Here is a 23,241-nt window from a genome sequence, read left to right on the forward strand (position 1 = left end):
TCCTCAGAGGAACCACCAGTGTTCCGAACTGGAGAGTTGGAGAGCGGGAAGGAGAGGACGTTCGTGCACCTTCAGCCTGGATTGCCTGACAGTCACCCGTTAGCTCTCTGCCTGCATGGCCAACCTAAAGCTGTGAAGTTACTACCTCTATAAATGCGCTCTTCACATAGTTCTCAATCTCACAAATGCACCACAATGATCACAGCTGCTGCTACAGCTGTAAACCTCCAAACTCAAGCTCCTCCAGCTGACACCGCTTCCTGCACACATGGGATGGGATTCAATGAAGACTGGTGGGGTTGGGAGGTAGCTGGCCGGCTTGTATAATTGAAGGGAAGGCCACACTTTCCATTCTTGTTGGTGGGAAAGCTGACCCCATTATTAAGTCAGTGATAAGAATAGGCTGATGTGAGGAATCTACCTGCTGGCTAATTAGGCTCATTACTGGCCTACTTAAAAATCTTTATGCCTGACCCCACTGGGTCTTGGTGGTGGCTCGGGGATTCTCTTGAGTTTCTCCATGCCTCCTGAAAGACCATCCAGCAAACCCCTTGTTGGTTTTGTCAGCAGCCTCCCAAGGGACAATCAAAGGAACATAATGTCCAGTTGAGGGACCCAGCATCAGGAAGGGGAGCCCACTGAAAGCCAACCTCTGACTCTTCTCCCAGCCCATTCCTTGCTAGTGAACCCCCACCTCATGACCCTGACCCACCTGTAAAAGTGAGTTTTCAAACTTCAGCCCTTTGGTAATACTGTAAAGAAATGGGATAGCTAATGGCTGACTGTATTTGACAGTGAAATCCTTTTAGCCTTGCTGCAGAAAGTGGACTTGAAGACATCTTTACTGGAGAACTATGGCTTGTGAAAAGAACCAATTTCAGCGTTTGAAAAATGCAAGAGATATTTGCCCAAAAAGAGCAGCAATAATCAGCAAGCACATTACAGCCTTACCATTCCTTTAATCCCTTCATATGCAGATTCCAGCAATAATATAAACTGAACATATAATCAGATTCTTTTACAGTATTAAGTGATCTGGAGGAGCCTGTGCAATTTCATAGATATAAAGTGAGATTACAGGTGGACAATGCTATCTTCACCCTGGAAATTTCATACATTAAGCTCTATTCCCAGGTGGAGCCCAGTTAGAATTTCATAGCGTGCTGTCCTTTGGTTGGCAGGATGCAATACGAAGATAAAACAGTGATGGGCTACAGTATTCCACTAGAGGTTCTTACATTGTCTTATCATTTTGGGTCTTCTGACATCAATTTAATTCCAGCGAAATATAATGTTTAGTGCACCATTGTTAAAAAAATGCAGTGTACAGTTGCTGATGTGGAGGAATGACATGTTAAAGTCTTGAATCCAATGCCCCTTCTATTTTCAAACAGTCCTTTTAGCAATTATAAATAGAGCAATGAAATGCTGATGTTTCTGGAAACCTCTTCTGAATTTTCAGATGAGGTGCTAAACCACAGCCAAGTGTGCCCACTGAAGTGGTTGTTAAAAGATCCCGTGGCAGCAATTCAATGAAAGGAGAGTGTTCCCAGGTGCCCTGATCAATATTTATCCCTCAATCAACTTGGCAAAAACAAATTATCTGGTCATTATGACATTGCTGTATGTGAAAGTTTGCTGTGTGCCAAATGACTGCCACATTTCCTGCATTACAGCAGTGACTACAGTTCAGAAATATTTAATTCGCTGTCAAACACTTGGGGACAGTTTGTGGCCGTGAAAAACACCAGATGTATTCATGTATTTTCCTAACTCTGCAGCTGGCCACAGTTGCCCTGAAAACAAAGAGTAAAAGAATATTCAGTGTGCAAGTGGGCACTGGGGAGAATGGCCTGATCCACCATCAGTGAAAGTTCCCTGTGAGGAGAAGAACTGGGTGCTTATGATAGAAAGACATGGGGGTATATAACAGTTGCATTACTTTAAATTTGCTGATAGTTGGGGCAAAGTGCGTAAGTGTGTGGTGTGTGTGTTGTTTGTGTGTTTTTTTTTTCAGGCATACCAGGCCAGATTGTTGTGACTTGGGCTGACTCGGGAGGCCTTCAAAAGTGGCAGGCAAGACCCAGGTACTTAAGTCCTGCCCCATTTCTGGCAGATACCATCTTTGCTGATGGGGGAAAGGGGTGGGGCTTGAATCACACAGCTGATTGAAATCAGCAGAGCTATTTGAAATTACCGCTGATTTCAAACAGATCCTACTTTTGTTCTTCCAAGGGTCTTAACCTGCAGTGTGGCAGTCACAATTGTATGGGCAAGAGGCTAATTTAAATACTTAAATCCTAATTTAAATGCCATTAGTGAGCCTGGAACACAATCGTCCAGGCTCACTTGCCTTAACAACCTTCCTTGTGGAGGTCCTCACTGGTGAGAGTCATGTATGGTCCCCACCCACGGAGACCAAATGTGACAGCCTTGCCAGTGGGACCAGAGGCCATTGAGGCCCTCCCCCAGGTAGTTAGGGAGGGTGCGGGGAGCGGGGGGAAACACTCGTTCAACGTGTAGAATTTTTTTGGTAAGATCGTTCCTAGTGAGAATATTCAAAACCCTACAACAAACTAGAAACTGGACAAAATGTGCAGTACCACTTCTGCTCTCTTCCTGCTGGGACTTCCAATCCTGGCTCCAGCAACAATGGATCAGCAGCCTTTCAAGGTGGAAACCAGTGATTGAAAGAGAGATGTATAAGGAGGATCCATGCAGAGGACACATGCCCTTTTTATGACTTTAGCTGCCTTATTCAGGTAAGTTTTTAAAGATCTCAAACCTTTCAGTGGGTGTGAGTGAGTGGATAAGTTGAGTGGATGAGTGGGTGCATAGATGAGTGATTGACTGCATGAGCATTTGGTTAGGGTCAGTCAGGTCAGGGAGTGGACAGTTAAGTCAGGTCGAGGGGCAGCTGGATTGGGCAGTGGGTATTAGTGGGGAATGGGTAATTGGGTTGAGGGATGGGTAATTGGGTCAAGTGTTAGTTGAGTCAGCTCGGGGGTTAGTTATGTTGGGGGGACAGTCTGATAAGGTTTGGGAGGTAGATCAGCTTGGAGGTGTAGCTGGATCAGGTCTAGGGTAGTCAGTTAGATTGGGTTGGGGTGGTAGTTTCACTGGGGGTGTTGGTGGGGGAGAGAGAGAGAGATGAATTGGTTCGGAATGGAACATAGTGGGCCCTATTTTACCATTTTGATTCTAAGTGTTGGGTGGATTTGAAACTTGCAGTGTCTCAGATCCAACTTTTAGACCCCATACGCACTCTGCCTGCAAAAGTATCAGTGATTCCGAATCATGCTGCAAAAGCCTGTGGGCAGGACTTAATGCATCTGAAATGCTGCAGTTCCGATTGAAGCCTTCAACTGCTCATGTGCAGCAAAAAAAAAGAAAAACTTCTCCCTGCCACATTGCTCCCGGGCTGGATAATGCCTCCCTGGCGTACACAGACATGGCCCCCACGCTCACAACATTACTGACCCCTTTACCCCCCCACACACCCCTGCTACCCAGACTGAATGCGGCCTCCTGCCCCTTTCTCCCCCACAGATCACATGCAGAGTGGCTGCGGACCCCCTCTTTCCCTGCTCCCCCCCCCACCCCCCACCGATCACACGCGGAGTGGCCGCCTCTCTCCACCCCACCAGCGAGCCATCTTCCCCCATCAGAGATAGTGCTACTTGCCTGCCTTTGCCAAGTTTTTGTGCCTGAAAACGGCAGCAACTTGATGATAAAACTGGGCCCAGTACCTGAAAACCAGAGGATTACAATGACATTTATTATGATGCAAAGAAATTGTTGGTTGGCAGCATCATTTTGTGCTGGTTTAGAAAGACCTTTAATTGTAAAATCTTTTCGGTTTAAAGGCTGAAATCACATAACCAAAGCTTGGAGCAGACAGTGCTATATCAGTGGAGAAACTTGGAGCCTAAATATGGGAATATTTAACTATTAACATAAACATCTCAGGGGCAATTAGGAAAGGTCAATAAATGCTGGCCTTGCCTGGGATGCTCACATCCCAAGAATACGTTAAAAAGACAAGTAAAAGTTAGGACAGCAGCAGCTCTCTGGACGGCACTGTGACACAGTGGTTAGCACTGCTGCTCCACAGTGCCAGGGACCTGGGTTCGATTCTCAGCTTGGGTCACTGTTTGTGTGGAATTTGCACATTCTTCCTATGTCTCCGTGTGTTTCCTCCAGGTGCTCCTGTTTCCTCCCACAGTCTGAAAGATGTGCTGGTTGGGTGCATTGACTTGAACAGGCACTGTTCTGTGGCGAGTAGGGGAACTTCACAGTAACTTCATTGCAGTGTTAATGTAAGCCTTACTTGTGACTAATAAACTTTAAACTTTGGAAATCTCAAGTCTTGACCTCATTACAGAATAAGGTTTTGATTTCCTATGTCCTTGTTTTCCTGAACAAAGACTTCCTTGTGCTCTGCATGCGGTCTACAGGCGGTAGAGTTGAATCCACATTTAAAACAAGCTGATAGAACTCAAGTTACTTCAAAGTTGATTTGTCATCTGGAGTTGGGTTCGATTCTCAGCTTGGGTCACTGTCTGTGTGGAATTTGCACATTCTCCCTATTTAGATATTTCAATGAGTAATTGTGAAATAATTGACTCCACTTACTTTAAGTTGGAGAATTACCTCACTACCTCTCCCAAGGGTTGGCAGAAGCTCAGTTTTGCTACTAAAATCTTGAGAAAATAGGTTTAAATCTGATGGATAAAATGCGAATTTGCATCTAAGATTTAAAAGTTTAGACATTCTGATAATGCACAGGTGGTGTTTTGGAAATGGGTCTATGATGCCATCTAGTGAAACTTGGCTGCATTGCAGTCACAGGAATTTATTTTCAAATTTGAAATGACTGTCGACAGCACTGAAGCGAATCTAATCAGTCCAGTCTACATAGTGCAATCCAATAGGATTTTGATGCTAGCCAATTTTGTGATATTCACTATATGATATAAAATATATACAATATGAATAGACAGAATACACAATTTTAAAAATATATAGTTTGGCGTTTTAAACCATCACAGCAATCAAGACCGAACTGATACACTCACTGCCAGAGCCAAGGGAATAGTTTTGAAAGCGTTTGCAATCTAACTATTCCACAAAGCAGCTCTGCGTATACACACTCAGTGGATGATAACAAAGTGTGCTTCAGTTTTTTTAATTCTTCAATAACACCGCCTTCACTTCATCAGAACTGTTATACTCAGAGACATGGGGTGTGAAAAAAGTCAACAAGAATTTACATTTGACTTGCGCCTTGCTCTGACCATTGCCTTGTTTGTTCTGTGTTGCTTGCCATTTATAACATGACAAGTGGACATTTGCTAGACCTTTGACCAACCTCTTGTAAACTGTCCTTTTATGTCAACAGCCCTCCTTTGCTTTCAATCGCTCATTTCAGCACACCTATTACGATGAAGGTTGAACAGATTTGGATGTTTCTGTACCAGTTCAGCTTGTCAAAATTACACATTTTAACCTTGACTGGCAGCCATACAGCAGTGTTGGTCACTTGTACGCCTCCACTTGTTTGATGAAACCCACCAAAACCTCATTTCTTTCTATCTTATTAATCAGTGTTTATTACTTTGCATTCTAGTGTATGTATTAAATTTTAATTTCATCCATTGTTCAATTTGTCCACTTCTAAATCTTGCTTTTTATCTTGCTTTGCACTTCCCCCCCCATCCCCCACCACCACCCACCTCACTAGAGTTATCTGCAACATTCCTCAGGTTGTCCATTCCTACACCCTGCACCTTTGTTCTGCCATTTACACATTCCAATCTCTTAATGGACGCTATTAGAACCATTCTCAGCCTTTATCACTACCATTTACATCCCCTTTGTCCTTTGTCCTTTGTCCTATGACATCTTGGTCCATTACACAAACCCACTCCTTATCCTTATAGTGCCAGGCAAAAGGCGGGGAATTATAGGCCGGTTAGTTTAACGTCTGTGGTAGGTAAAATGTTAGAATCCATCATTAAGCAGGAAATTGCGAGGCATCTTGAAGGGAGTTGCTTGATAGGGCGGACGCAACACGGTTTCATTAAAGGGAAGTCGTGTCTGACAAATTTACTGGAGTTCTATGAGGATGTGTCTAGGGCAGTGGATAGAGGAGAGCCGGTGGATGTGGTCTTTCTGGATTTTCAGAAGGCGTTTGACAAGGTACCTCACAAGAGGTTATTGCAGAAGGTCAGGGGACATGGAGTTGGGGGTAGGGTGTTAGCGTGGATAGAGGATTGGTTGTCAAATAGGAGGCAGAGGGTGGGGGTCAATGGGTGCTATTCGGATTGGCGGATGGTGACTAGTGGGGTGCCCCAGGGGTCGGTGCTGGGGCCTCAGCTATTTACCATTTATATAGATGATCTGGAGGAGGGAACCGAGTGCAGGGTGTCGAAATTTGCTGATGACACCAAGATTGGGGGAACGGCAAATTGTGCGGAGGGTGTGGAGAGTCTGCAGAAGGATCTAGATAGGCTGGGCGAATGGGCCAGGAAATGGCAAATGGAATTTAATGTTGGCAAGTGTGAGGTGGTCCACTTTGGTAGGAAGAATGGTAGGAAGGACTATTACTTACGTGGCGAAAAACTGCAGCAGGCGACGGTGCAGAGGGACCTCGGGGTCCTTGTGCATGAATCGCAAAAACCCAGCTTGCAGGTGCAGCAGGTGGTCAGGAAGGCGAATGGGATGCTGGCCTTCATAGCGAGGGGGATTGAATATAAAAGTAGGGAGGTCTTGCTGCAGCTGTATAGGGCATTGGTGAGGCCGCAGCTGGAGTACTGTGTGCAGTTTTGGGCGCCGCACCTGTGCAAGGATATTTTGGCCCTGGAGGGAGTGCAGAGGAGGTTTACTAGGCTGATACCGGAGTTGAGGGGATTGAGCTATGAGGAGAGGCTGAATAAACTGGGCTTGTACTCGTTAGAGTTTAGAAGAATGAGGGGAGATCTCATTGAGACGTATAAGATGATGAATGGGATGGATAGGATAGAGGTGGAGAGACTCTTCCCGCTCAAAAAAGACAGTAGGACTAGGGGGCACAGCCTCAAGATAAAGGGGAGGCGGTTTAGAACAGAGTTGAGGAGGAACTTCTTCACTCAAAGGGTGGTGAATCTCTGGAATTCTCTGCCCGTTGAAGTGGTGGAGGCTGCCTCGCTAAATATTTTTAAGAAGCGGGTTGATGGGTTTTTGATAAGAGAAGGGATTAAGGGTTATGGGGAGAGGGCGGGAAAGTGGAACTGAGCCACGACAGATCAGCCATGATCTTATTGAATGGCGGGGCAGGCTCGAAGGGCTAGATGGCCTACTCCTGCTCCTATTTCTTATGTTCTTATGTTCTTATGTTCTTATGTACAAATCTTGTCCTATTTTCTTTACCTTTCGCTCATCCTGACTCGAAGCCTTGGCTCTATGCTCTCTCCGCAGATGCTGTCAGACTTGCTGAGATTTTCCAGCATTTTCTGTAATTGTTTCAGATTCCAGTATCCGCAGTATTTTGCTTTAATAAAATGATAGTATTCTTTGGGCCACCATATTGCCCAAGAAGGTTTCAAGAGCAATTGGACTGCTGTCCTTCCGAAGACCAGCCTGGCTTTCACAGCAATTCAAAGAGCGGTCCCACCAATCTAAATGGATTTTTGCTTTGAGACACCCAGGGACAACAGCAAGAGAGAAGGTAATAAAGGGCGGACTACATTATTTTTTCATTGGGTAAGTAGCCCTTCAGCTTCCAGGTCACTAGAATCCCAACAACTTAGCTATATTGGTCCAACCAACATGTTACTCCCATCTAACAGCAAGGCGGTTAATTCTTGCTTAATTATGGACAAACATTAAGTGACATTGATATTCGTACCCAGTGTTGAAACCTTAAGATAAGGGCAAAATACTGCTGACGCTGGAATTTGAAACAAAAATGCTGGGAAATCTCAGCAGGATCCTGACTCAACATTGGTTTAATTCTCTCTCCAAAAATGCTGTCAGACGTGTTGAGACTTCTCAGCATTTTCTGTTTTGGCTGCAACTTTAACACAGTTTAGTATTCTGGAGCTCTAAGAGTGAAGATCAAATTGCGACATACCTGAGGTCAGTTCACCACATGGCAAGTGGTGTATGTATTGAACAACACTTATATAGTAAACAGTGTGTTGTCTGTTGGGGCACGTATGCCTTGGAGTTAGAATGTTTTTCTCTTTTACGTGATCTATTTCTGAGTCAGGAGATTTTTAACTCCAATTCCCCTCTGGAATTTAAATATAATCTAATATTCCAGTGTGCTGCTGAAAAGTACTGCCTTGTTGGAGCTGATGGGAATACTTATCATCCTTGCTGCTTGGGCATAATAGAAACTCGCTTGTTTTCATTATCCAAATGGCACATGTGCCAGGTAATGGATTGAGTTGCTGTGGACCCTGTAAATCTCAGTCACAGGATTGGGTCCCAGGGATTTTAAAGTAACTTTGTTTCTATGACATTGGATGTTGAAGTTGGAAAGTGCAAAATATATATGTGTTCAAATGCTTTCCATTTATCCCTGTAGGGCAGTTAAGAAATTCAGTCTTTTTTTGTATCAGCATCACTGAATTGTCATACATAACAACCAGGTGGCAAGCAGTTTATTATGCAATCACAATGTATTCTTAATAGTTGGAGCCAATGTGTCACTAATGAATATTTCATTGTGTTGACTTATGGCGTTACTTAAATAAGCTTGACATGACTTGACATACATTTGAATTAGAAATCCCAGGAGTGTGTTGCTCAAGCTGTTGCCGGTAGCCTTCATGTGATGTTCATTCTTCTATACCTTTCTTGTGTAGTTGCTTGAAATTGAAGTCTCATGGACCCTGTAACCTGTAATTCATGAACAAATTTTGTGTGTACATGTTTGGAATAAAGTAAATAATGGCTTGTGGCTCACCACAATACTGGGTAACTGGATATTTTTGTGAGCCATTAGTATGTTTGAATTGCTCCATCTTTCAAGTTCCTGACTTTTGATTTATTATTGTCACATGTACTGAGATATGGTGGAAAGTGTTGTTTCTTGCATGCTATATAGGCAAAGCATACTGTTCATAGAGTACATAAGAGAGAAGAAAAGGAGCGAGTGCAGAATATTGTGTTGCAGTCATTGTTAGGATGCAGAGAAAGATCAGCTTAATATAAGGTAGTTCCAATAAGAAGTCTGATGGCAGCAGCAAACAAGCTGTTCTTGAGTCAGTTGGTACATGATTTCAGACTCTTGTATCTTTTTTCTGACAGAAGAAGGTGGACGAGAGTATGTCTGGGGTGCATGGCATCCTTGATTATGCTGGCTGCTTTTCTGAGGCAGCGGGAAATGTAGACAGAATCAACATAGAAAATACTTAAAGCAATTGGGAACCGTTTGGACAACAGTCAAGACAAAGAAATCCTAAAGGGGTTGGTGTAAACCCCTGAACTGGATTCACAGTTAAAAGTGGAGTGGAACTTTTGTTTAGCTGTGCCACTTGGAAAACCTGGTCTGGATTTTGGAATGCAAACTGCTTGGGGAAAACATTATTATCAGAAAATTTTAAAATGTGGGAATGGAGTTTAGAAACACTCGTGACAATCATCTGGGGGATTCTGAGAAGAAACCCACAGACACTAAATTGGTTTCAGAGCAGAGTGTGTATTTGACCACAGATATCCTGTGTGCTTGAAAGGTCTTTGTCTGTTAATTAGATTGTTGTAGTTTAAAATAATCTTTGTAACCTATACTAATCCTAAAACCCATATGCAATTGTTAACATAAGGGGGAGTAAAGGAGCATTGTATTATAGTACAATTTTTCCATATTTAATGTTTTTTCTTGATGTTAAAACGACTTAGCACTCCTGTGACTCTGTTCTTCCACGTTTTATCAAAAAAAGGGAAAATTACAGCAGGGTTCTATGGAAAATTCTTATCCAGTTATAACATCAGCTGTGATTATAACACCGGATGCACTGCAGATGATGTACTACAGGATCCCTCAGAAGTTCCAATTTAAGGACTCCAGGGGATTTGCCAGGAGGTTTGAACCTGTAGTGGCAGCCAGATATAATTGCAGCCAGTATTGATGGACTCAATATTAGGAACACACAGGTGCTAAAAGGAGTCAGTGATGGCTCCAGTTCTTTGGTCAAATTTGGCTCATCCAGTTCTTTAAAGTTGGGCATTTGGAGAGAATGACTTTGGATTCAGTAGAGGTAGAGAAAGATTGAGGATTATTTGCAGTACTACTTGATCACCAGAGTCTACCCTTCATAAATCTGAGACCAAATCTCTGCTGCCATGTCTTAACTCACAGCAAGTTTCATAGAATTCCTACATTCCCATTGAGGCTGCACGACTCTCCAACAGAACATCTTAGCCCAGCCCATCGCCTGCCCTATCCCTGTAACTACACATATTTACTTGGCTAATCCCCCTAACCTACATATCTTGGGACACTAAGGGCCAATTTAGTATGGCCAATTGCCCTTTCCTGCACATCTTGTGGAAGGAAACCAGAGCACCTGGTGGAAACCCATGCTGACATAGGAAGAATGTGCAAACTCCACACATTCAGTCGCCTGAGGCTGAAATCGAACCTGCGTCCTTGGCCTAATAAGATAGCAGTGCTAACCATCATGTCACCCATTCCCCTGTCATCCCTGTGCTTACTAACCTATTTCTGTAAAGTCCTCCAGCCCAATGACCCACCCTAATCCTCGCCTGTTGTGCAATCCCAAGTATAGTGCTTCACTGTTGGTGCATGTGCCTTCAGTGACAGGGTCATAAGCTCTGTAACTCCCTTCCTCTTTGCCTCTCTACCTCGCTTTCCTCCTTTTAAGACATTCCTCAAGACATGCTCCAAAAGTTTCTTATTGGCTCGTTACAATACTTGTTGACCTTGTTGGCAAGAATTAGAGATGAGTTGGAGGAAAAATGCAGCTGTATACTCAGTGGAGTTCTATGATTCAGGAAGGGGAAGGGGTCAGAGGAGATAAGAACGAGCAAAGCAGATAAGCTGCAAAATACAGTTGCACAGACGCTGTTGCTGGAATTCTACCGCCCACACAATCAGTGCGGACGAGAGGTGGACGACAGAAATATCTGTTGACTTCAGGCAGGAATTTATGGTCTGGCTTGAGCGTGACTGTAAAATCACAGCCACTCTTTGGTGCTACAGGTTTTGGGTCATGGCCATCTGTGGTACTATGTACATTCCTGAGGCAGACTGCACAAGATGCCATTCTGGTAAGGTCATTAGCACAGATGCAGGAACCATGCACCTGAATTATGCAGAAGTGGAAGGTCTTGTCAGCATGTACTGCAAATTTAACACCAGTGGTGCCATTATCAACCTGAATGCTGATGCCCTCCCTTAACTTTGCATAACTGCGCATTCAGCAGCAGGAAAGGCTCACCATCAGTCTATTTAAGAGGATCATCAAGTACTTTCATGTTAGTTGCTGGTTGAGTGTTACAGATAGATGCTGCATTAGCCAAGGTGCCTGGCTTTCTAAAGTTGTCTATTTCTACAGGGAATGATGGCATGTACCGAAAGCCTTGGTTTTGACTTCAAAGATTCTGCTCAGACCACTTGTCCAGCAGACATGGGTGCTGTAGTTTATATCCCTTTTGGTCTGCAGCCTGGTGGGGAGAAGAGGAAAAGGGGACAGACTCCTCAATGGAGTTGGTGCAAAAAGCGCTCAAGTGGCTATATCTATCTAGGGTATTCAGGAGTAGTTCTCACATTCCAACCTCCACAAGGAACAGTATGTCAGATGTCACTGTTTCATCAAGGAGATGCCCATCGAACTTGTCACCTGTTGTAGGCCAAACTGGCATTTGTTGGTAAATTGTAATAAAACAATAAAACAAGAAATCCAATAATTAGGAATGTGTTGTGGTAATTGCATGTTTGAAGAAAACAAACTATTTAGAAAGGAAGTTAGAGAAAGACAGGTTGGCTGAGTGATGGATATGCTGATTAGCCTAGCAACACCATAAACAACTGTTCACCTAAGGCAGGTTGGTAACAGTGGGAATGTCAAAAGTTAAAGTAAAGATGGTAAAAGTTGAAAAGAGAAGATTCTAAAAGGTGAGCGTGTAATAAAGCTAATTAAGAGTAACTTCTGAGAAGGGCAGTACAGTGATTAGGATTTCTGCCTCACAGCACCAAGGGATGCGGGTTCAATTCCGGCCTGGGGTGAGTGTGCATGCGGGTTTCTTCTGAGTGTTCCAGTTTCCTCCCATAGTCCAAAGATGTACAGGTTAGGAGCCAAGGTAAATGTACAGAGTTATGGAGATAGGGCAGAGGAGAGGGCCTGGATGGAATGCTCTTTCGGAGAGATTGTGCAGACCTGAAGGGCCAAATGACGCCTTTCTGCATGCAGGAATTCTGTGTTTCTAAGGTTAGTTCAAATAAGGGAAGATCAGTGGCACATTCACCTTATGCAAGGGAGCTGTTTTGAGACCACAGCCCACAGCAGCAAGCTGTTACCCTCCCATCAAACAGTGCCTGGAGAAAATCTGTTTTGAGAAGCCAGTTGTCTCCATTTTAAGTTAGAAGCAACCCCAAAAGATGTGGGTACCTGTTGTGGTAACTATAACTACTAGATTTCAGGATCCACTATTTAGAGTGAATGGCGTTCTGACAATAGGCAAAGGAAGAAGACAAATGATCAGTTTCTAAGCTAGTGCCATGATTAAGGGCAGAGACGCTGATTATTCTGAAAGTTAGTTGTTAGAGACAATTATGGAATTCTTCATTGCTTCAAGTCTTGAGCACGATTTCAACACTTTTTGTTGAAAAATGTTAGGAAATATGTAGCCATTGTGGCAGGAACATGTTGCTTGCAGGCATTAGGTATAGCTAGAACTACTGGCCTAAAGGCCAAGGTACTGAAACAAAATAAATCCTACGGGCGGTGCAGCCTCCTACACCAGCCACAGAATTAATTGTTGGATAGTTCAAGACCACTGCAAGGCGTACACCTTGAAAAGATATTGGGCATGTCAGTGAAGGAAATCTGGCTTTGACAGCGTGAGTAAGAAGTCTGACAACACCAGGTTTAAGTCCAACCAGTTTATTTGATAGTAAACTCGCAGGCTTTCGGGGTTTGCCCCTTCGTCAGGCGAATGGAAAGTTCTGGCCTCAGGCAGAGCATGTAACAGCACAGAGTTTACAGATTACTGATTAGAATGTGAATCTTTACATCTGACCTGCTATTCAAGTCTTAAAGTGGCCAACAATATGAATGGAAGGAGCAGTAAGCCCAGGTTAAAGAGATGTGTATTGTCTCCAGGCAGTACAGTAAGTGAGGTTTTGCAAGCCCAGGCAAGTCATGGGGGTTACAGATAGTGCGACATGAATCCAAGATCCCGGTTGAGGTCGTCCTTACGTGTGCGGAACTTGGCTATCAGTCTCTGCTCAGCGACTCTGCGCTGTCGTGTGTCGTGAAGGCCGCCTTGGAGAATGCTTACCCGAAGGTCAGAGGCTGAATGCCCGTGACCACTGAAGTGTTTGCGAACAGGAAGGGAACAGTCTTGCCTGGTGATTGTCGAGTGATGTTCATTCATCCGTTGTCATAGCGTCTGCATGGTCTCTCCAATATACCATGCTTCGGGACATCCCTTCTTGCAACGTATCAGGTAGACAATGTTGGCCGAGTCCTTCCACTCACATTGTTGGCCATTTTAAGACTTGAATAGCAGGTCAAGTGTAAAGACTCGCATTCTAATCAGTAATCTGTAAACTGTCTGTGCTGTTACATGCTCTGTCTGAGGCCAGAACTCTCCATTCGCCTGATGAAGGGGCAAACCCCGAAAGCTTGCGAGTTTACTATCAAATAAATCAGTTGGACTTAAACCTGGTGTTGTCAGACTTCTTACTGTGTTTAACCCAGTCCAACGCCGGCATCTCCACATCATTTTGACAGCGTGGTCAGAGGATATAATAAGCCATAGTCAGGTCGAAAGCACGTGGAAGGTACTGGCAGCAGTAACAAGGAAAATGTCAAGGCAAGCAAATACATACCTGATGTTGGCAAAGGGATGGACCACTTGGAAGATGCCGAGAAGAACACTTGAAAATGAGGAGGCTTTTCATACCAAAATATGGTGCAATCACACAGCTCGAAGTTTTGTTACAATCAGCATTATATGTCCAAACAAGAATAGCAAACACATGCTTAAAGTCAAGATAGACACTGGAGTTAGTGGTGACATTCTGCCATCAAGAAGATTCAAGTTATTTACCCTATAGAAGGAACCTAGCTCCTCTCGAAAGTATCTACGTCTGCAGCGAATCAACATAGTGTGAAGTCCAAGCATCTAATGGAGAAATATCAAAGAGAAACAAATGTCAACTAAGGGAATTGTCCAACTGCATTTTATCCAATACTCCAGTAGCATTGACAACATGTTCATGGGTAGGGTTTGAGAGCAAAATTGTGGAAGACCATTAACAATGAGCACAGCACTAATATGACCATTGTGAAGAAAATCAATGCAATACTAATCTGCACGATGCCCAGGTGGTTATGTCAATAATAGAGGAAAAAAAACATTGCAACAATGATTCTAGATTACAGAAGAATTTTGCTGTTATGAAGTTTGGGTGCATTAGTAAACGAGGAATATATTTTCAGCATTCAGTGAGAGGTCTACCTAACTGTAAATAGTGTTCACAGCAGGTTTGATATGTCATACATATGCATTATTAAGTGCAATATTCTACTTAAGGAAAAAGGGAGATGTTGTAATACTGTTTCAATGGAATATGTAAATAGTGAGTGTACATCATCACTGCATAGAGCATGTGACACAGCAGTGACTGTTTTGTTGATTCCATAATAAGATAAACATGTAGAGCTTCCTTGTAACTCGTATGTACTACTGTGTCTTCACTAAATATAATAGTCTTTATTGCCATCCTTCAGTGTGTGATTGATATGTTAGTATGAAGAAATCAGCAACAAAGCATAACCTAGCACTGAAGGTTTATCCATCTGTAATTTCTGAACTATGATAGGGGTTGTGTGTTTCAAACAAAAAGAAGATGATTTGGTTTGCACGTGTAAATTCAAAATGACAGAAAGGATTATTGTAGGAGCTACTATCGAGAGTAGAAAATGAAACTAAGGCAGAAACCAGTGAAATCAATGCTTAAAAAATCATGCAACCACTAAAATATACAATATTAGAACATAGAACATTACAGCGCAGAACAGGCCCTTCGGCCCACAATGTTGTGCCGACCAATTAAAAAGCAATGACCCTCTAACCCAAACCAATCCCTTTCCATCCATAAACCTATCCATGGATCTCTTAAACGCCCCCAAACTAGGCGCATTTACAACTACTACTTACTATTCTTCCCCTTTTACTTCTGTGGCCGTGACAACAGATTACTACAATGTTATACATTGGGTCAATAATACTCTCGGCACAATATTATGCACCGATAGTCATTATACATAGTCAGTCAGAAAGTAAATCCGGAGGACATTTATTCTTCTTTAGCTGTATATGACATACTGAAATTTGACCCTAGAAGTATGATATCGAACTTCAGTAGACACTTCTTCTTTTGGAACTAACTTTGTATCATTCTCATGTGATTTCGTTGCATAGGCACAATCATCAGGCAACTCAGATTCAACTAGGTCTTGCGTGGTAGTATTCACAACACTAGGGACTAAAGAAATTGATACTTCTGGAGGTGATTCTGAGAAATCATTTTGAGATGACAACAATTGGTCAGATAGTGTCGCCAAACTAACTCATCTTTAGTTTGAACCATGTAAGAAATTAGATCTGTTTTTGCTAAAACCATGACTGGCACCCATTTCTCACTAGTGACATATTATGTGCCTACACTTGATCTCCTTGTTGAAATGAGCATTGTTTTGCCTTCATTTCTGACTAAGCAACTTGAGATTGTTTTGATGTTTACTATCTCTGAAGTTTCAGAGAATAAATCAAATGTAGTTCTCAACTTCCTCTTTAAAAGCAGTAACGCAGGTAAACTTTAGATTATCTCATGAGTAGTGTTGCTATAAAATGCCAAAAAGCTATTGATACGATGTGAGAATGACCCTTTCATTCATGAAGATTTTAAAGAATGTTTCAAGGGTTGTACGAATTGTTCAACTAATCCATCAGTTGATGGATGATAAAATGTAGGTTTTGTACGTTGAATGCCATCTACTTTGAGAAAATCCTCAAACTCTTGTGAACTAAATTATAAACTATTGTCACTAACCATCTGTTCTGGTTTACTAAATCCTGCAAAAAGCTTTATCAAGTTGTTTAATGGTTTGTTCAATGTAATGGGTCTCACGATAACAGTTTCTGGCTGCTTTGAGTGTGCATCAATTATGACTAAGAACATGTAACCCTCAAACAGACCAGCAAAATTTACATGCAATCTTTGCCATGGCATTTTAGGCCACTCCCAAGGGTGTAAAGGAGAAAACAGTGGTGTACCTATTTGCGCAAAGAATTGTCACTGTCCCACCTTTTCTTCAATCTGAGCATCCAGACCCTCCCTCCAAATAATAACAATGTGCCGGTTCCTTCACCCAGATTATTACCAGGATGTCCTTCATGTAGTTGCCCAAGAATTTTTCAGCTCTTGCTGAAAAAAATCCAACTCCAACGTTGAGGAGTGAACTAATAGTGGTGTTTAAAATAATAGAGATTCCATAAGCTTGATAGTTAAATGTGATTTCATCTGATTGGGGGAATCCAGAACAAGGGCCATGATCATAAAAAAAAGGGCATATCCCTTAAACTCAGCAAACTCAATGTTTTTTTTTCTTTTACACAAAGAGTGGAAATCTGAAAGTCCCATCCACCAAAGACAGTGGAAAGTGGGTCATTTGAAACTTTCAAGCTTGAGATTGGAAGATTTTTATTAGCTCAGCGTCGCAAAGGTTATGGAGTAAATGTGGTCAAGTGAACCATAACATAATAGGATGACAGAGCAAGATCCAGGATCTAAATGGTCTACTTCTGTTGCGACAAAATCTTAAAAGAAATTCAACACTGCAATTTGTCCATTCAGTTTACAGGTTTTTAGCAACCACAATATCTTACATTTTGCTCACTGAGATTATCATGGTGGACTAAGCTGTTCCTTATATTTGACACTTTGTGTTCACTTAATTTGTTCCCATGTCGCAATATTTTACACCAACCTTAATGTTACAATATTTAGATGTTCCATTTTGCTGACTTCAACCGTCTTCTAATTCTATATACTGTCAAACTTTTGCCTTTTACTGCCTTGTGTAAATTTTACTGCTGTTCTGTCCACTTCTTTTTATTTGAAACAATCTGTTCATTTGAATTGAATCATGTAAACAATATAATCCGTTGAAAGTTTGCTCTTTAGTTGAATTGCTTGAGTTATTTATTAATTCAGATTACAGCCCCCAGACGGGTTTGTCTGGTGACATTTGCTGCTTCATTTAAGCAATTAAGTCTGGGCATGATAAAATAAATTAGTTTGCCAAATAAATTGGAAATGTGGGAACCAATTGTTCACAGCAATGCATCCACAAGCAGCAAGGCAGATAAATAACAAGTGAAGCTGGATTTTTTTGTAATACTTGTGTGAAAGGCGACGGTGTAGAGGGACCTCGGGGTCCTTGTGCATGAGTCGCAAAAACCCAGCTTGTAGGTGCAGCAGGTGGTCAGGAAGGCGAATGGGATGCTGGCCTTCATAGCGAGGGGGATTGAATATAAAAGTAGGGAGGTCTTGCTGCAGCTGTATAGGGCATTGGTGAGGCCGCAGCTGGAGTACTGTGTGCAGTTTTGGGCGCCGCACCTGCGCAAGGATATTTTGGCCTTAGAGGGAGTGCAGAGGAGGTTTAGAACATAAGAACATAAGAACATAAGAAATAGGAGCAGGAGTAGGCCATCTGGCCCTTCGAGCCTGCCCCGCCATTCAATAAGATCATGGCTGATCTGTCGTGGCTCAGTTCCACTTTCCCGCCCTCTCCCCATAACCCTTAATCCCCTCTCTTATCAAAAACCCATCAACCCGCTTCTTAAAAATATTTAGCGAGGCAGCCTCCACCACTTCAACGGGCAGAGAATTCCAGATATTCCTTGTGCATGAGTCGCAAAAACCCAGCTTGCAGGTGCAGCAGGTGGTCAGGAAGGCGAATGGGATGCTGGCCTTCATAGCGAGGGGGATTGAATATAAAAGTAGGGAGGTCTTGCTGCAGCTGTATAGGGCATTGGTGAGGCCGCAGCTGGAGTACTGTGTGCAGTTTTGGGCGCCGCACCTGCGCAAGGATATTTGGGCCCTGGAGGGAGTGCAGAGGAGGTTTACTAGGCTGATACCGGAGTTGAGGGGATTGAGCTATGAGGAGAGGCTGAATAAACTAGGCTTGTACTCGTTAGAGTTTAGAAGAATGAGGGGAGATCTCATTGAGACATATAAGATGATGAATGGGATGGATAGGATAGAGGTGGAGAGACTCTTCCCGCTCAAAAAAGACAGTAGGACTAGGGGGCACAGCCTCAAGATAAAGGGGAGGCGGTTTAGAACGGAGTTGAGGCGGAACTTCTTCACTCAAAGGGTGGTGAATCTCTGGAATTCTCTGCCCGTTGAAGTGGTGGAGGCTGCCTCGCTAAATATTTTTAAGAAGCGGGTTGATGGGTTCTTGATAAGAGAGGGGATTAAGGGTTATGGGGAGAGGGCGGGAAAGTGGAACTGAGCCACAACAGATCAGCCATGATCTTATTGAATGGCGGGGCAGGCTCGAAGGGCTAGATGGCCTACTCCTGCTCCTATTTCTTATATTCACCACCCTTTGAGTGAAGAAGTTCCTCCTCAACTCCGTTCTAAACCACCCCCCCTTTATCTTGAGGCTGTGCCCCCTAGTCCTACTGTCTTTTTTGAGCGGGAAGAGTCTCTCCACCTCTATCCTATCCATCCCATTCATCATCTTGTACGTCTCAATGAGATCTCCCCTCATTCTTCTAAACTCTAACGAGTACAAGCCTAGTTTATTCAGCCTCTCCTCATAGCTCAACCCCCTCAACTCCGGTATCAGCCTAGTAAACCTCCTCTGCACTCCCTCCAAGGCCAAAATATCCTTGCGCAGGTGCGGCGCCCAAAACTGCACACAGTACTCCAGCTGCGGCCTCACCAATGCCCTATACAGCTGCAGCAAGACCTCCCTACTTTTATATTCAATCCCCCTCGCTATGAAGGCCAGCATCCCATTCGCCTTCCTGACCACCTGCTGCACCTGCAGGCTGGGTTTTTGCGACTCATGCACAAGGACCCCGAGGTCCCTCTGCACCGTCGCCTGCTGCAGTTTTTCGCCACGTAAGTAATAGTCCTTCCTACCATTCTTCCTACCAAAGTGGACCACCTCACACTTGCCAACATTAAATTCCATTTGCCATACTAGGCTGATACCGGAGTTGAGGGGGTTGAGCTATGAGGAGAGGCTGAATAAACTAGGCTTGTACTCGTTAGAGTTTAGAAGAATGAGGGGAGATCTCATTGAGACGTATAAGATGATAAATGGGATGGATAGGATAGAGGTGGAGAGACTCTTCCCGCTCAAAAAAGACAGTAGGACTAGGGGGCACAGCCTCAAGATAAAGGGGGGGCGGTTTAGAACGGAGTTGAGGAGGAACTTCTTCACTCAAAGGGTGGTGAATCTCTGGAATTCTCTGCCCGTTGAAGTGGTGGAGGCTACCTCGCTAAATATTTTTAAGAAGCGGGTTGATGGGTTTTTGATAAGAGAGGGGATTAAGGGTTATGGGGAGAGGGCGGGAAAGTGGAACTGAGCCACGACAGATCAGCCATGATCTTATTGAATGGCGGGGCAGGCTCGAAGGGCCAGATGGCCTACTCCTGCTCCTATTTCTTATGTTCTTATGTTCTTATGAAACAGGGGAGGAACCTTCTCCTACTTTTCTTTGACTAATACCAAAAAAATTCTAAGTGCCGAATGAACATAAAAACAGGAGAGAATTGCGCTTTTTTTTGGGTGAGTTAAAAATCAAACCATACCTCACATTGAAGGAAAAATGAAGCAGGATCTGTTTCCCACCAGCAGGGGAGGGGTGGGGCCTAAGCTCACCTGAAAGCTGATAGATGCAGCAGAGGGCACCATTGCTTATGCTCAGAACACTCTCTCCTGTAATAACACAACACACAGATCTGTCAGGCTCCTTCCCCCAGCTTTAGTTGGACTCCGTGGCCAATTACCCCCACCTTTCCCCCCACTCCACACACCCCTGCCATTATGGGGTTCTGCAGCCAATCCCTCCCATATGGACCGAATGATCACCTGCTCATCCCCAACCCCACCTCCCACACTGACTGATTAGTTGCCAACACACCCCTCCCGCAATACGGACTGATCAATCACCCACCCTCCTTATCCCCGGAACGGGCCAGCCAATCCTGGTTGCAGAGTGTCAGCATAACCCAACACCACCCCCCACCCCCCGCCCCGCCTGATTCGGTCTTTCCTTCAGGCCTTGGCCCCTCCCCCTCAAACCCTTTGGACTGCCAGGCTGACTGTGTCTGGATGCCCAGTGGGCAGTGCCAGGGGACAGGCTTACGACCATCCTGGGGGCTTCCATGGCCTCCAGTTCTACCGGCGAGGCCATTACACCAGGTCCCCTTTGATAACGTCCATATGTGATCCTCACCATTGAGGACCTTCACTGGCGTGGCCACAAGTTCAAGTAAGCCTAGACCATTGTGCCTCAGGCTCACTAATACTATTTAAATCACATTTAAATGCAGTTTAAATATTACAATCAGTCTCATGCTGATCTCACTGGATAGCCGGGCCCGGTAAGATTGAGAGGTGAGAAATCAGTCACAAACCTGATTTTTCAGCCTTCTCGGGATCTTACTGACTCACTCCACCCGTTGACCAGCGGGGCGAAATGGTAAGATTACTCCCCCCCCCCGCCCCCAGGTATTTTTTTTTAATGTCCATCTGAACAAGCCAACGGGAATTTATGTCAATGTTTCATTTGTAAACTGACACATCTGAAAATGCTTCAACTCACTCAGTTCTGCACTGAAGTGACAATCTAAACTATGACTCAAGTCTTGGACTTTTATCCCTTTGCACTTCGACTAGATTTATTATTTCCTCCCAGAGCAAGTTGCAATTCCAGGATACACGGATTTGCTTTCTGTGACAGCAACACTTTTTAAACCAACACCAGTAAATTAATGCAATCTGTGTCTTTGTACTTTCAGGTGTCGTTAAAGTGGATTATGGGGATGTATCAGCCAGAAGAGGCCTGAGAGAAAGGCTGAAATGTAAATCTTTCTCATGGTACTTGGAAAATATTTACCCCGACTCCCAAATTCCAAGACGTTACTACTTACTTGGTGAGGTAAAGTATTTATTTTGTCTTGGGCAATTACTATTCGCCTTTTATTTGGTAATGAGTAAGGACAATTTGTAAAGAACTGTGAATTAGGGCTAAAGATTAATCTTGCTCCTGTCTGACTTGTTCCAATACCTTTTAAGTTTGATATTAGAAAATCATGGAAATAGTCAGCAGGTCAGGCATCATTGAGAGAGGAACAGAATCTGGTGGATTATCTTTTATCAGAATGATTTTGAGAAAAGGAAGCGAACTGGAACATCCATTCTATTTCTCTCTCCACAGGTACTGTCTCACCTACTGAGTATTTCCTACATTTCTTATTTCAGATTTCTAGCATTGACCGTTTTTTTTGTTTTTGCTTGGGATCGATTAATATTTTGGCATGAAAAGCATAGAATTGGAAGCACTTAAATAGGCCATTTGGTCCATTCAGCCTCTCTGCTGGTTATGTTGCTGAAAACCCATGATTCTCCCACTTCATTTATTTCACCTGACTCTGTTGAATGTTCCTCTGTTCTTTTCTCCCTGTGTACATATTTAGCTTCCCCTTAAACTCATCTACAGTATTCACCTGATCCACTCCATATGGTACCAAGTTCACAATGGGCTGAATTTCAGTATTTTATTTGCATTTCTGTATTTTTAAAATGCAGCTGACTTCAAGACTTAAGACAGAGATAGATAAGTCCTTGATTGATAAGGGGATCAGCAGTTATGGGGAAAAGACAGGAGAATGAGAAAAATATTGATGGGCCAAATGGCCTAATTCTGCTCCTGTATCTTTTGGTCTTAGTACATTAATGAGCCATAGGGTGGGATTTTATGGCTGCGCTTACCCCAAGATCGGAAAATCCCGCCTGAGGTCAATGGACCTTTGCATCGTCCTCTCCCTGCTGACTACAATTTCCATGGTGGGCAGGGCAGGAAAATTTGTATCCATGGAGTCATACAGTACAGAAGAGGCCCTTCTGCCATCAAGTCTGTACCGACAAAACTACACTAATTCCACTTCCCAGTATTTGGCTCATAGCCTTAAATGTTATGACATTTCAAGTGCTCATCCACATACTTTTTAAAGGTAATGAGGTTTCCTGTCTCTACTACCCAGTGCATTCCAGACTCCCACCACCCACTGGGTGAAAAAAAAGTTTTCCTCAGATCCCTTCTAAATCAGCCCCTCATCTTAATATTATGTCCCTTCTTTATTGACCCTTCGAGCAGGGGGAGAGCTGCTTCCTATCCACCCTGCCCATACCTGTCATAATCTTATATACCTCAATCAGATCTCCCTCTTAGCTTTCTCGGCTCTACAGAAAACAAAACATACCTATCCAGCCTCTCTTCAAAGCTCAAATGTTCTATCCCAGGCAACATCTTGCTAATTCTCCTCTGCACCCTCTCCAGTAATGAATCTCCATTACCCGTAAGGAAAATGGAAAAAAGATAAGATCCCAGTAAAGTAAGTAGAATATGGTTCTGATGGTTTGCAGGATGAGGGTCAGCACACCTACATTTCCTACAGTATTGTTCAATGATAATATGTCAGCTGTTGCCACCAGATCCTGTCATGCCTGTAGATGGCCTCCCCGAGTAGGATTTTGATCTTGAATAGGATCTTGAATAGCTTTTTTGTTTCGGTCTTCACGGAGGAGGACGTGAATAATTTGCCGGATGTTAGAGATGGAAAAGTGGTAGGACTTGGAGGGTCTCGATGACATTACTGTTACTAGAGAGGTGGTGCTCGGCAGACTGGAGGGGCTGATTGTGGACAAGTCCCCAGGACCGGATGGAATGCATCCGAGGGTCCTGAAAGAAATG

The 23,241-nt window shown here is 43.6% G+C and overlaps 1 protein-coding gene across 3 annotated transcripts in view; it reads left to right on the forward strand.

The window, feature by feature from the left end:
* Nucleotides 1-23,241, forward strand: part of galnt13 (polypeptide N-acetylgalactosaminyltransferase 13) — a 439,485-nt gene that overhangs the window by 347,238 nt on the left and 69,006 nt on the right. For all 3 annotated transcript variants that reach the window (XM_080198243.1, XM_080198244.1, XM_080198245.1), the window contains one exon: nt 21,287-21,426. In XM_080198243.1, the coding sequence (XP_080054369.1) occupies nt 21,287-21,426 (140 nt within the window). The remainder of the gene's footprint in view (nt 1-21,286; nt 21,427-23,241) is intronic.

This window comes from Carcharhinus amblyrhynchos, chromosome 11 (genome assembly GCF_965287045.1).
Source record: "Carcharhinus amblyrhynchos chromosome 11, sCarAmb.v2.hapA, whole genome shotgun sequence".
NCBI lineage: Eukaryota > Metazoa > Chordata > Chondrichthyes > Carcharhiniformes > Carcharhinidae > Carcharhinus > Carcharhinus amblyrhynchos.